The sequence below is a fragment of the Carcharhinus amblyrhynchos genome, unplaced genomic scaffold (assembly GCF_965287045.1).
Source record: "Carcharhinus amblyrhynchos unplaced genomic scaffold, sCarAmb.v2.hapA scaffold_75, whole genome shotgun sequence".
Taxonomy (NCBI): Eukaryota; Metazoa; Chordata; class Chondrichthyes; order Carcharhiniformes; family Carcharhinidae; genus Carcharhinus; species Carcharhinus amblyrhynchos.
The window spans coordinates 257,149-272,841 of NW_027649815.1; the positions used below are offsets into that span (position 1 = coordinate 257,149).

General features: G+C 42.6%; 1 protein-coding gene across 11 annotated transcripts in view; it reads right to left on the minus strand.

Moving 5' to 3' along the window:
• Positions 1–15,693, minus strand: part of LOC145337795 (ryanodine receptor 1-like) — a 448,949-nt gene that overhangs the window by 242,705 nt on the left and 190,551 nt on the right. For all 11 annotated transcript variants that reach the window (XM_080182647.1, XM_080182646.1, XM_080182643.1 and 8 more), the window contains 3 exons: positions 9,329–9,602; positions 6,373–6,487; positions 3,147–3,279 (listed from right to left, as the gene is read on the minus strand). In XM_080182647.1, the coding sequence (XP_080038773.1) occupies positions 3,147–3,279; positions 6,373–6,487; positions 9,329–9,602 (522 nt within the window). The remainder of the gene's footprint in view (positions 1–3,146; positions 3,280–6,372; positions 6,488–9,328; positions 9,603–15,693) is intronic.

A 15,693-nucleotide genomic window follows, 5' to 3' on the forward strand; every position in this document is an offset into this window, starting at 1 on the left:
GGGTGCATCCAAGCTGGGAAAGAACTGGAGCTACAGGTTCCACTAAATGCAAGAGGTACTCATGTTGAAAAACTCACCCGCAACTATGGCAATGCCTTTGGTTGTGGAGGGCAGGTGATAGGGCTTGTCCCCTCGTATCTGACAGCCCCAGGCATTTCTGGCTCTCATTTACCCCACTTGTGGCTGGTGAATGAGAACAAAAAACTGTCTTGCATTGAGATGGAGAACTATAGAAATGATGCGGCACAAATGGGGGCCACTCAATCCATCTTGTCCCTGCTGACCCAAAGGCACCCCAGGTGCCCTTCCTAATCACACCTTCCTGGAACAGAACCTGCAAGACCACCTGCATATTTCAGCACATGCAGATCTGACAGTGCAGCTGCTGATTTGTGATCCTTTGGCGGCCAGCCCCTTATCGGTCCTCCAGTCTCAGGAGCCTGCCCATCATTCTTAATTGATGAGGGGCTTTGGGAGGCAGCCGCTTGATTTGCCACCTCTTTCAAAGTCACCCTGTGTCTTGCTGGTGACATTTGTGGATTTCTGAACCACTTTTCATCCTGACGATACTGACAGAATGAAAAAAACCCTACCCAATAAGACCTGGACATGGATTCTTCTACCGACATCAGGAATTGCAAAGTGCATCACTCTAATTGGAACGAAACAGTAATGATATTGATAGAGGTAAAATAAGGGCCAGTTAAAATAAATTTCTGTCTCTTTGGTACTACCTTTTCAGCTTTCCCCATCCCTTTCGAGACTTAGGCCGAAATCTTATGGCCGTTGATTTTCTGGTCCCACTGCAGTGAATGGAAATTTGGCTGGGGGCCAAATTCTCCATCCTGGCCACAGCAGGACTGGGGTGCGAACAGTCGGTAAGATTACACTCCTGTTTGGCATTTTCATATACCTCACTAGTCATTTTATTTATTTATTAATTAATCACAAGTAAGGCTTACATTGGGCAGCATGGTGGCACAGTGGTTAGCTCTGCTGCCTCACAGTGCCAGGGACCTGAGTTTGATTCCCGGCTCACTGTCTCTGCCAGTGTGGAGTTTGCATGTTCTCCCCGTGTCTGCATTGATTTCCTCCGGGGCTCCAATTTCCTCTCACCATCCAAAGATGTGTGGGTTAAGTGGATTGGCCATGCTAAATTGTCCCTTTGTGTCAGGAGGACTAGCTAGAGTAAATGTATAGGAATACAGCCTGTGGGATTGTGAGTGGTGCAGACTCGATAGGCCGAATGGCCTCCTTCTGCATTGTAGGGATTCTATGATTCACACTGCAACGAAGCTACTGTGAAATTCCCCTGTTCACCACAGTCCAGTACCCGTTGGGTCAATGCACCTAACCAGCACTTTCTAAATGTTGGAGGGAACTGGAGGAAACCCACGGGAAAACGTGCAAACTCCACACGGACAGTGACCCAAGCCAGGAATCGAACCTGGGTCCCTGGTGTTGTGAAGCAGCTTTGCTAATCACTGTGCTACTGTGTCACCCCATACTATGATTGATTTGTAGAAAGCTAATCCACGTAGCAATTTCAGACAGTTTTGAGGTCAATGGTGTTATTTAATCTGAAGATCAGAAAATAGATTGCTTCAATAATCTGTACAAATTCTGCAAAATCTTACAAAGCTGAAGACCTGTTTAGCAAGAAAACTCAGGAGACAATGTTCCCTGGGGGCAGAAAGATCTGGCAACTGAAACTAGTTTCTCAAGTTTTCATAAAGCACCACTTTAGATCTGCTTTGGTTAGAATCAGGGTAATAATCAGTGTTGTGTTTGAATCAAATATGCTCTAATTGAAAGAGCACGCGTCTCCGGGACTCCAAGCAGCATTTACTTGTAACTGAAGCTTTGTACTCCTATGTAATTTCTCCGTCCTTTTGATGTAATGCTAAATATAGTTTGATGGTGATAGTTTGGTGTTGGAGGAATCATTTGCATTAAAAAAAAATCAAGTGAAGACATTGATTTGAAGGATTCCCTTTATTGAGATCGATGGCACTGCTGCCTCAGCGCCAGGGACCCGGGTTCAATTCTGGCCTTGGGTGACTGAAAGAGTTTGCATATTCTCCCATGTTTGCACGGGTTTCCTCTGGGTGCTCCAGTTTCCTCCCATAGTTCAAAGGTGTGTAGGTTAGATGGGTTAGACATGGTAAATGTGTGGGGTTCTGGGAATTGGGTGGGGGAAGAGGGCCTGAGTAATATACTCTGTCAGAGAATCGGTGCAGACTCAATGAGCTAAATGGCCTCCTTCTGCACAATGATACTACGAGTTAACTAAATGCAACAGTGGGCCATTTTTAAAAAGTTTCACACTTTTGGTCACCAGGAAGCATCCATTTTTGAAATAATTTGGAAACCTTAAATAGTAATGCTGACATGGTACAAGAGAGAGGATCTCTCTCAAGTGCTGGGCTACAACCAAGTACTTTCAATGAATTCAACATTTTTGCAAGGCTGCAAAAAAAGTACCAAATTCTCATAAAAGAAGTCATTAGAAATGCACATTTAAAACTTGAACTGGCCAATAAAACATTTGAATTTTCTCCTGAACAATTTGTTTGTGCAATCGTCATATTTTCATTTATGTAGGATCCTTAAAAGACTTCATTTTAAGATATGCCTGCCTACGTAACTAATTCTGCTAAGCTTCAAAGCCAACTTAGCCACATTTTAAACTCAGCAGGCATTCTGGGATTAGTTTAGAAATTGACTGCATTCTTTGAAAGTGCAATGCAAGGTAAACAAGCTTTCTCACAAGCCAAAGTAGAAGCTTTCATGGCCACTAGGCTGCCAATTGTTTATAAAAGTTAGGGACACAGTTTGTACCAGCAATTTCAATAACACAGATTAAGAATAACATTGTGCATTTCAGTGTGTGTTGAGTTCAGTGTTCAGTCTTGTTTGCGAGTTCAGTGAGTGTTCAAGATTAGTATAGGGGCTGGCAGTGAAAAAGCCAGTTTCTCCAAGTTAACTCTTTCTTTTTTGTTTCTGTAGTGTTAATTTTAACTTTTATTCAATAAAGAAAATAATTTTTAAAAATCATGTTAAGTGCTGTCTATGTCTATTCTCAGGAATGAATGGGCCCTATACAACATCAACAATTACCATTGTCTATCAGATTAATTCCTTACCCAGTCCAATGCCGCTGTTATCCAGTAGGTAGCTTAAGTGATCAAACATGGCTCGCTGATTCTGGCGGCTGATGCGACAGAAATAGCACAGGAATCGGCAGCAGTTTGTCACCATTCTAGGGAACCGTATCTCCTATAAGAACAAGGTATACATCTCAGTGAAACTTGAATGAACATTTTTTATATTTATTGAATTCACATACACCCATGTTCAGCTGACGTACTAAACAGCCATTAAAGGTGGAAAGATGTAATAGTAGCAGATTTGGAGTTAAATGTAAAAAAAGTCAAAGGTTCCTTTGTCAGTATGGATGCAAACGATTACTATTCAAAGAAAAGCAGAGAGATCTACTAATATTGTTTAACCTAATCAACCTCCACCCAACAGCATACAAAATACAGATTAATTGGTTATTTGCCTCATTTACTATTGTGGGATCTTAATATGCACGAGACCTCAATATGCACGACTGTCTGCTGTTTGTAACTAGTGACGAAGTTTCAAGTTTATTTATTGGGGTCACAAGTAGGCTTACATTAACACTGCAATGAAGTCACTGTGAAAATCCCCTAGTTGCCACACTCCGGCGCCTGTTCGGGTACACGGAGGGAGAATTTAGCACGGTCAATACACCTAACCAGCACATCTTTAGGACTGTGGGAGGAAACCAGAGCATCCAGAGAAAACTCAGGCAGTCAGGGGGAGGATATGCAGACCCCACACAGACAGTGACCCAAGCTGGGAGTCGAACACAGGTCCCTGGTGCTGTGAGGCAGCAGTGCTAACCACTATGCCACCCATATCTTAACGATGTTTTGCTGGTAATTAATTGATTTGAAGTACTTTGTGATAAAGAATTGATAAGACATTATAAAACAAAAGTTATTCTTCTCTTTCTTGCTAAGACAGGAAGGAAGTTGTATTTTGTATACTTAAATTTTGTGGCATTTGCACCATCTATATGGAATAGCTACATTTGCACACACTAAGGAATAGCTACTAAAAGTAAGGAGTTCAATTTTGCAATGTGGTGATCACAGGAGACAGTGACACTTGCTGGAAACACACCTTGAGAAATCACCAGTAGAAGGCCATAATTTTCAGGATATACTGCCAGTTGCCAATTGGAAATGCAAGTTCACCTAAAATTTTTTGCATTACATGTTGCATAATATTATCTGATGTGGACCTGTGTACTTGGTAATTTTAATCTTGGCTCTTTCTCAAAAAAAATCAGCAATTGTAAACAGGTCACTTGTACTCATTTTAATTGGACCCTATTAATAGAATTGCAGAGCCATCATCCTATTGGGATTTTAATATATCTTCTGATCCATCAATTAAGGCAACACTTTGATTTACTGATTAATATTCTAAAAACTGGGTTAACCACAAAACAGGACATGGGCTAAAATAAAACCAAAGAGAATTCAACAGCGAGCAGGGAAATTAAAGGAAGGACTACAGAGATTAGAACAAGCAGTAAAATTAGATAATGAAGTGGAGATATTTGAGAGAATAAAAACAAGGTCTGTCTGCTTTTCAGAAGTTACTGTTGTATTCTGAAGAACATACAGAATGTTAAACCTTAACTATATGAACCAATCTTTCAGAATTTAACCTGCTGGCTACGATTCGTAGTCACATAATTACATCCAGGGCGTACAAGTTTAAAGTTTATTTATTAAGTGCCACAAGTAGGTTTACATTAACCCTGCAATGAAGTTACTGTGAAAATCCCCCAGTCGCCACACTCCAGCGCCTGTTTGGGTACACTGAGGGAGAATTTAGCACGGCCAATGCACCTAACCAGCGCATATTTCAGACTGTGGGAGGAAACCTGAGAAATTGGAGAAATCCAACGCAGACTTGGGGAGAACATGCAAACTACAGTGTCCCAAGCTGGGAATCGAACCCAGGTCCCTGGCGCTGAGAGGCAGCAGTGCTAATCACTGTGCCATTATGCTGCCCATACACTTTGGGTGGGATTTACCGGCCCCTCCGTGGCAGGTTTTGTAGTGGCATAAGGCAGCACGTCCCTCGCTGGCAGCAGGATCTTACGGTCCTGCTGTTTTTGAGGGGGTTTCCTGTTGAATACACCCCTCACCGCTAGGAAGTCCAGCATAAGCAGCAGCAAGACTACAGCGCATGTTCATCCAATCTTCCCTGTGTGATATGTTAGTGATAAAGTTAGCCATTTAAAATAGGCTTGGAGACTGCCCCTGGCTTAGTTGATGGCTCATTGGTGCTAATGATGTTGCAAGGGGAGAATACCAGGATGGGAGAGTCGGGAGACGGTCGCACATGTCCACTAAAAAGGTTGGAAAGCAGCTTTGTCTCAAATGTTTCACAGATAATTTGGTTCCCAGTGAACTCAGCCTGCAAGGTGTCTCAGAAAGTCACAAACAGTTGATGTTATCCATCATTTGACACATTTTAAACAAAAATTAAATATCGCTTCCTAGTTGGGTTTAATCATGTTATTGTAAATATTGTAACTTTAATAAATTTGCAAACTTTTTCCCTCCAGTATTTTAAGTTCTCAGTTTAATACATTTGCTGCTAAAATATTTTTCAAAAATACATATTTAAAGTTGATTTTCATCCTTAATTATTATTGGAAGTTTTGTGGATTATGAATTGTAGAATCCCAATAGTGCAGAAGCAGGCTGTTCAACCCATCAAGTCTGCGCCAACTCTCTGATAGAGCATCCCACTCAGATTCTGTTGCTGTAGCCTCGCATATTTATCCAACTAATCTCCCCTAACCTACACATCTTCGGACATCAAGGGACAGTTTAGCACAGGCATCCATCTAACCTGCACATCTTTGGAGCGTGGAGGGAACCAGAGCAGCTGGAGGAAACAACGCTGATATGGGGAGAACGTGCAAACACTACACAGACAGCGACCTAAGGCCGGAATCGAATCCTGGTCCCTGGCGTTGAGGCAGCAGTGCTAACCACTGTGCCACTTATGATTGGAACATTCCATCCATTGACTAGTAATTAGCTCTGATGCCTGAAGCAAGACAACTCGTGAATGAGATGAAAGTTTCTCGTTTAATTTATTGATGGGTTCATTTAGCAGCTAAAATGTTCTGTCCAATCTGTGAAAATAAATCTAACTGAATCCCTGGATACTTAGTGCGCTAAGATGCCACAAATGGCAATGTGAAATACAGTATGAAATTCAGACTAACATAGTTTAATACACATTAATTACCTTTGAATCACCACCTCCTAATACGTTCACCATTACTTCCATAACAGTTTCATGCATGCCCAAAGCACGCATCAAGTTTGGATGTTGATAGAAGACTTTATTGTTCATGATGTTCCTGTGAAGAAAAAGACAACCACTCGTAAAAGAAACTCCTTCTCTTTGTACCTTCTTACAGATTGCGATTTTAACCCATGGTGTCATTTGAATTACTAATATTTGTATATAAGCCTAGCTGCAGGAATGGGTGGAGGTGGGAGATCGTAGTGGTCAGAGATAGTGGGTGCATTGGTCAGAATTGCAGGGAAGGAAACATGCAAGCTTACTGGGTCCTGTCACCTTCAACACCAATACAGTCCCAGCTGAAATCCAATCCTTGGCGCTACACTTTACAAAGAATGTGAAAGGTAATGGGGAGTGTACAGGAGAAACTCACTAAAACAGGCGCGGGGATGAGGGATTACAGTTACCCAAATAACTTGGAGAAACTGGATTGTCCTCCTTGCAGCAGAGGACACGAAGGCCAAATTTCATAGAGGCTTTTGAAAACCATTAAGTGTCTAAATAGAGTAAAATAAAGTAAAACTCTTTTCAATGGCTGGAAATTCGATAACAAGAATTACGTTGGCTGGCAAAAGAACCAGAAGCGACAGGCATAGAAACCTTTCCACACAACAAACAGTTAGCATTTGGAATGCACTGCCCAATAAGATGGTGGAGACAGATTTGATGGCAACTTTCAAAAGGGAACTGGATAAAGCTTGAAAGATAAAAAATTGTAGGGATATGGGTAAGAACAGGACGGCATGACTAACTAGATTGCTGTTTGAAAGAGCATACAGTCACAATAGGCCAAATGGCTCCTTCGTGCCATTTTACAATCCTCATTTCCTTTTACCTGCCAGATTTCCTGATATCAAAAGAAATCCAGGCTAAGTAGGAAAAATGGAAAGCATTTAAAAACTGAGGCACATTGACTGCTTTAAAAGATTTATTGATCAAATCTCGTCCTGAAAGCAAATTGGTCTCCTCTCTCCATTAAGGCTGAAAGTAAAGGTATATTTATTAGTCACAAGTAAGGCTTACATTAACATTGCAATGAAGTTACTGTGAAAATCACCTGGTGGGAAAGTGGAAAGATTGGGCTTTGGTTTGAAGTTTTAGCTTGCAGTCCCAATTCCACCTGCTTTGGCAACTAAATTTATCCCATTTATTTTCACTCCGTCACCTCCTCATGTGGAGATTCAGAGGCAAATTTAATTGATGCGGTGATAAATAGAAAGCTAGATTTAGGGAAGAGGCAGAGGAAGCACTGGCTGAAATTCGCCTCCAGGGGGAGATGCATATCACCTAGATGTTGAAAATATCTGACAAACCGCATTATAGACTGAACGTGGAGCCAGGCGATAATCAGCAGAACAGTTATCCAGCTGCAATGCAGAAACCAGAGAGAATAGTGATAAAAGAGCAGCTATTCAGAATGGCAGCATCTGGGAATTGGTGTTTTCATAAGGTGTCTGTGGGGCTGCCACCACTGCTGTTCGCAATTTTGAACAAACAACTTAGACTCTGGAATAAATTGCACAATTTCTAAAGTTGTGGACAAGGGGGAGGTAATTACTGAGGAGGACTGCAACAATTTACAAGAGAATGGTAACAACTCTTCAGAATGGGCTTACAATTGCCAAACGAGTTTCTGCACAGATAAGTGTGAGATGCCGCATATTGGTAAGGAAAAATAAGAGGTGACTTATTGTTTGGATAGTCGGTCTGCATGGAGTGAAGGTGCAATGGGATATGGGAATACAAGTAGGGAAATCACAAAGCAGCACTGATGGTTGATAAAGCCATAAAAAATGAAGCAAACCAATTTTATCCAGAAGGACAAAATTAAAAAGTAGAGAAATGATGCTACATTTGAACATTGGCAAGACTATACTTGGGAGTGTGTGCAGTTCTGTTCACCACACCATATTAAAAAAAATAAAGCCACTTACAGAGAGGGTGCAACAACTTAGATTTGCAAAGCTACTATGAGCCATTGTGGGCCCCGTACTAAGGAAGGGCATATTGGCCCTGGAGAGTGTCCAAAGGAGGTTCATGAGAATGATCCCAGGAATGAAAAGCTTGACCTAAGGGAAGCATTTGAGGACTCTGGGCCTGTACTCAACAGAGTTTAGAAGAATGAGGGGGGAATCTCACTAAAACTTACAGATTATTGAAAGGACTGGATATGGGGAAGATGTTTTCATTAGTAGGAGAGACTAGGATCCGTGGACACAGCCTCAGAGTAAAAGGGCAACCTTTTATAACTGAGGGGAAGAGGAATTTCTTCAGCCAGAGGATGGTGAATCTGTGGAATTCATTACCAGAGGAGGTTGTGGAGGCCAGGTCAAAGTGAATTAAGACAGAGTTGTATAGGTTCTTGATTGATAAGGGGATCAAAGGTTACAGGAAAAGGTGGGAGAATGGGGTTGAGAAACTTAGCCATGATCGAATGGTGGATGGCGGAGTAGACTAATTCTGCTCCTATATCTTATGATCTTATAACCATCAGAAGTGAATGAATAGGCTGGATCTCATTAATTAAAGAATGATACATGGAGTGGTTGAACTGAATGAATATACTGTACATCAGTGCAAAGTTTAAAGCTTATTTATTAGTGTCACAAGTAGGCTTACATTAACACTGCAATGAAATTACTGTGAAAATCCCCTAGTCGCCCCATTCAGGGAATTTATCAAGGCCAACGCACCTAACCAGCACGTCTTTCAGACTGGAAGGAAATTGGAGCACCCGGAGGAAATCCACGCAGAGACGTTGGGAATGTGAAGACTCCGCACAGGCATTGACCCAAACCGGAAATTGAACCCAGGTCCCTGGTGATGTGAGGGAGCAGTGCTAACCATTGTGCCACCGTGCTGCCCTGATTCTATGTAATAATTCCTCACTACATACCCAATGCTCTGAATCATAAGCCTCTCTTCTTCTGGGCCCATTTGGACAATGAGCAATGAGCGGATCTGTCCCAGGCATTCCAGCAAATTCATGGTGTCCTCCACAGATGTAGCATTAATGATGTACGCCTTAGGCATAGCACGGATAAGCTCACCCACACCATCATACTGTCTGTGCAGCAAGCTGAACATCAACCGCACCAGTTCAGGGTTCTGGATGAAAGCTTCCTGAGCCCAATGCACCACGGTGTGAGAGATCAGCTCCTGCAGTGTACCTTTAACAGAAGTAACAAACTTTGTAAACACGATCACATAGAATTCACAGAAAATGCTGTTGTTCTGGAACATCACACATTAAAGATAGCATTTTTTAATCAAATTGAAAGATTTTTTCATTGCTTGGTATTTATTGGTTCCAAATACAGGCTATTTTGTATTTGCAGTACATTGACCTTACCAGCACTAGCAGTGGCGAGTGTTTACCTTGCTAACAAGGTTAGCCCTTCCTGCAAAGTGGAACAGATTTCTTTTATCTGAGAGGTGAGCATCTGAAACTAAGACTAAGGCTATGGGCCAGGTGCAGGAAGGTGGGGTTAGAAAGGGCATCTGAGTGTGCTCGGGCTGGCATGGACAAGATGAGCCAAGTGGTCAGTTGCTGTGCTGTAACTTTTCTATGGCACTAAGTGACTAAAGAAACATGTGGTCCTCTGGGCTCTGCCCTGATTAAGGTTTGGCATTGATGCTGCCATTTCTTTTGTAAGTTGTTCCATCAATATCTTAACCTTCCTAACGCATAGACCACAATCAATAAGAACAGGCAACAATAACATCTCCATGATCATCCTCAACACTGGTGCCCCACAAGGCTGTGTTCTCAGCCCCTTACTATACTCCTTATACACCTATGATTGTGTGGCCAAATTCCCCTCCAATTCGATTTTCAAGTTTGCTGACAACACCAACGTAGTGGATCAGATCACAAACAATGACGAGACAGAGTACAGGAATGAGATAGAGAATCTGGTGAACTGGTGTAGCGACAATAATCTCTCCCTCAATGTCAACAAAACGAAGGGGATTGTCATCAACTTCAGGAAGCGTAAAGGAGAACATGTCCCTGTCTACATCAACGGGGACAAAGTAGAAAAGGGTCGAGAGCTTCAAGTTTTTAGGTGTCCAGATTACCAACAACCTGTCTCGGTTCCCCCCATGCTGACACTATAGTTAAGAAAGCCCACCAACGCCTCTACTTGCTCAGAAGAATAAAGAAATTTGGCATGTCAGCTACGACTCTCACCAACTTTTACAGATGCACCTTACAAAGCATCCTTTCTGGGTGTATCACAGTTTGGTATGGCTCTTGCTTTGCCCAAGACCACAAGTGACTACAAGAGGTCGTGAATGTAGCCCAATCCAAGACACAAATCAGCCTCATGGCCATTGCTTCTGTCTACACTTCCCGCTGCCTCAGCAAAGCAGCCAGCATAATTAAGGACCCCACGCACCCCGGACGTTCTCTCTTCCACCTTATCCCATTGGGAAAAAGATACAAAAACCTTGAGGTCACGTACCAACCGACTCAAGAACAGCTTCTTCTCTGCTGCTGTCAGACTTATAAATTCATTTACCTTGCAGTAAGTTGATCTTTCTCTACAACCTAGCTATGACTGTAACACTACATTCTTCACTCTCTCATTTCCTTCTCTATGAATGGCATGTTTTGTCTGTATAGCGTGCAAGAAACAATACTTTTCACTGTACGTTAATAAATCAAATCAAATCTTAAGTGAATTGTGTAGGGAATTTCTACAGTCATTGGTTGATCGAAACAATACCAAAGAAACAGATTTCAAATGTTCACCTGATGGCACTGATTTTACAAGTTGTACTTCATGTTCCTCATATCCTAACATCATCCAGTTAAATAATTATGAAAACCGTGCTATATCAGTCACTGGTCTTTTGGAACAATTAAGCAATGAATGCATGAGGAAGACCGGTGGAATACAAGTAGTTTTTTTTAATATCTTAGTGATCCCATGGAAAGTAACACCTGAAGTTTTGGGTGCAGTGTATTATCAGCTAGTACAAATAATGCCATTATAGCTGCACACAAAGTGAGATTTTCCAGCTGCACTCTCCCCAAAAATAGAAAATCCCACCCAAGGTCAATGGGCCTTTCCATGGTCCGGCCCACACCTGCTCCCTTTGGAGGTCAGAATAGGAAAATTCACCCCAGCATGTATGAACATTATTTTCAAAATACAATCAGTATATACTTATATTCCCTTAAAATGTCAATTATCACTGAACAGAATTCCAACAGATCCTGTGTTTGGTCTTTAAGCTGACTTAATCAGTATTGCTTATAGTTCTGGGTCGGATCTTGCACATTTGGAGAGTTCACAACATAGACCAACTAGAATAAATGCCACTGTAACCATCTATTCCCTACCCCTCATCCGCTTGCCTAGCTTCCCCTTCGATGCATCCATACTATTTGCTTCAACCACACCCTGTTGCAGCAAGTTACACATTCTCGCCACTCTCTGGATAAAAAGGTTTCTACTGAATTACTTGGTGACTATATTATATTGACGGCCTCTGGTTATGCTCTTCTCCACAAGAGGAAACATGATGTCCACTCCATCAAAATCTTAAATCACTTTCAAAGGCCACTCTTCAGCCTTCATTTCTCCTCCAAGAGAGAAGAGATCCAGCCTATCAATCCTTTCCTGATAGGTAGAGCCACGCATTTCTGGTATCATCTCTGTAAATCATCACTGCCTCCTCTCCAGCACCTTTACTTACTTACATGGTGTCAAGTACTGCTATCACCTAATGTGACAGGCTAAGTTATATAGGTTAACCACTTTGCAGCAAACTCCATCGACCTGACTCAATAGTTACCACTGCGCATTTGGCCTGAGGAAATGTGACTCAAAATACAAGTCTCTCGAACTAGTAAAGTACCTAGTTCTTGCTTAGTGGCATCCTTCTACTCTTCAACTAAATGGCACAACTAAGATGCAAAACCCAGAATCTTACCAAAAATAGCAAAATGCCAGGTTTTGACTGAAAACCACTGTGTTTCTCTCCAGATCTTTTGATGCTTTATTAAAATAAAAACTGGTTGAACGCTGTCATGTTGCGAAGCCATGTCATAAACACACCAATAAGCACAATGGCGCAGAGATTGGGGTGCCGTTTATAAAGGACTGCCGGTTCAGAGGAAGAAATAACCCGCCTCCCGCCGTCCCTACTCTGGAGATCTCAGCAATTTCTCTCCCCCTCTCCACCATAACGGTTACAGCAGGCATCTCTACGCTGCCCCCACCTTCGTCCATGAACGAAGCCTGCATCACTAGCCTCCCCCCCCCCCCCCCCCCCCGCCCCGACAATGATCAGAGCTGGCATTTCTCCCCTTCCACCATAATCCCATTCCCCACCCCCACTGATCAAAGCTGGCATCTCACCCCCTCTTCACTCCCTGCGATCAGAGCTGGTATCTCAGCACCGCCCCCCCACCATGATACGAGTGGCATCTCTCCTCCTCAAGTCGTTGCGATCGGTGTTGGCATCTCTGACGCAGAATTATCAGAATGATGCCAAGGCTAAAGGGGTTAAAGTAGGGATTGTATGGTCTTGGCTTTTATTCCATTAATATGGAAAATTAGACGTGGTATGACGGAGAGGTGGGGGAAGCCGTTCCCTTTAGTTGAATGAGTGGATGAAACAGTGGCATTAATTACATTAAAATAAAGGAGATCCCCATTGGCGAGGGTCACAAATTGTCTCCACCAACAGGGACCAGATGTTGGTGGCTCGAGAAGCCAATAAAGCCCCAGGACAGGACAGCACCAGTATGGCAGCCTGCCATTGCCAAGGGGGCAGTGATCAGGAGTTGGGGGAGGTGATCTGAACCCATCTCCCTCAGGCATTAGCCTGGACTTGTGGATTACTAATTCAGTGATGTTAGCACTATGCCATCATCTTCCCCACGATTTGAATCCACTAACAGTGAAAGAATGGCGATCTCGTTCCAAGTCAGATGGTGTGTGTGGGACTCAGGGCGAACTTCTGAACTTTGACTGTTATTGGAGCTGCACCGAACCAGGCAAGTTGAGAATGTTCTATCACACTCCTGACTCTTGTCGTTTATTAACGGACAGGGGGAGGTGAGTTACTGCAGAGTTTCCAGTCTTAACCTTTTCTTGTAGCCACAGTTTTTAAATGGCCAATCGATTTTTGGTCAATGGTTACTCCCAGGATATTGATAACGGAGGATCCATAGAGTCCCCCTACAGTGCAGAAGGAAGCCATTTGCCCACAGAGTCAGCACCAGCTCTTTGAAAGTGCATCGTATCCAGCATGTTGAATATGCCTTCTGTAAGCCCATCTAAATAACACCCACTGACACTACCTTACCTTGGATAGTCAGATGCTGTTTCCAAATGTAGAAAAATCAAATACTAAGGGACATAGGTTAAAGGTGCGTGGGGAAAAGTTTAGAGGAGATGTGCGAGGCAACATTTTTTTCCCACAGAGGGTGGTGAATGCCTGGAACCTGCTGCCCGGGGAGGTGGTGGGAGCAGATACCATAGCAGCATTTAAGGGGCATCTAGACAAATCCAGGAATAGGATGAGAATGGAAGGATACGAACTCCGTAATTGCATGCAGTTTTAGTTTAGGCAGGCATCATGACTGGCTCAGACTTGGAGGGCTGAAGGGCTGTTCCTATGCTGTATTGTTCTTTGTTATATTACTTAGCTTATCAAAAAATTAACTATGTTCCTTAGATGTTCTTTACAAATCCATGCTGGCTTTCTTTCATCAGTTCTTCTTTTCCCAAATGCTAAGTCACATAGTTCCTAACAAACAAATATTAGTAACTTTCCTACAATTGATGGTAGGTTAATAGGCCAATAATTTCTTAGTTTATAGCTCTAGCCCTTCTTAAATTTTGGGGTGACACTGTCAACTTTTCAATCCCAAGGGTACAATGCTATGGAACATTATATTAGAGCACCAACATATTCCAGTACATGACTGCTTTATAAAGATATCTGTAAATATGTTAATATTGCAAAGAATGCAAGCCACTGCAGTTGCTAATTATGAATGAGTCACGCCATGGAATGGTTCCATTTGACTCAAGATCTTCTGCAAGATGATACATAATCAACATCAGCAGATAACCTTCATGTACCAAGTTTAGGATTAAATACCAAAGTCATGAAACTCAACGCCTTTCCATGTGGATTCTTTTACTACTAGGAGTACAGTTTTGCTGCCAAAGCGGCACACCCATTGCATCAACAAACTTCTGATATTAGCCATGCTAGTTACCATGTTGGTGAGGGTGATAGTGCTGTGCTATATAAAATATGAAGAGTAGGCAGATCCTAATGTTAAATCAGCATGAAATACTGTTAATGCATCAGCTAATAACTCCCAGTTTCGCACAGCTGAACATATGTTCAGCAGCAGGAAGTCCCCTCACCAGTGCTATTTAAAAAAATCATCAACTATTTGCAGGTTAGCTGCTGATGACTCCTCCTGGCTGTTACTGCAGCTGTAGAAGTGTTTGGGAATTTCCAGGGCTGTTTTAAAGTTGCTGAGTTGTGAAGTGAGTGGTGTGTAATGCACTACAGGGTACTGTTCTGACTGCTGTAATCTCCATACCCAAGACTTGCTTCCAGATATGGATACAGAAGGATGGATCACCCTCAAACTACAACCTGACAGAGCAAATAAGCAGAGGTGACAGGGAGCTGAACAGGCTGTTGAAAGTTTTGGGGATTGGGGCAGGGGAGGGAAGAAAGGGCACTTAAGAGGCCCAATCTGCTCTGAGTGTTCAGGCAGCAGTTCTCCAACCCCATTAGCAAGGAACAGAGGACTGACGATTTGGATTGTGGCTGTTCCAGTTGTGAATACCCAGCACCTCCATATAGGGAAGATGCCAAGCACCCCGGACATTCTCTCTTCCACCTTCTCCCATAGGGAAAAAAATACAAAAGTTAGAGGTCACATGCCAACTGACTCAAGAACAGCTTCTTCCCTGCTACTGTCAGACTTTTGAATGAGCCTACTTGATATTAAGTTGATCTTTCTCTACACCCTAGCTACGACTGTAACACTACATTCTGCACTCTCTCATCTCCTTCTCTATGAACGGCATGCTTTGTTTACAGCTCGCAAGAAACAACACTTTTTGCTATATACTAATACATGTGAAAATAATAAATCAAATCAAACCAAAGTGTCACCCAAGGCTGGAATTGAACTCAGGTCCCTGACCCTGAGAGACAGCATTGCTAACCATTGTTCCACTGTAGGGGCCCAGGGGATGTTTGCAGATGGTA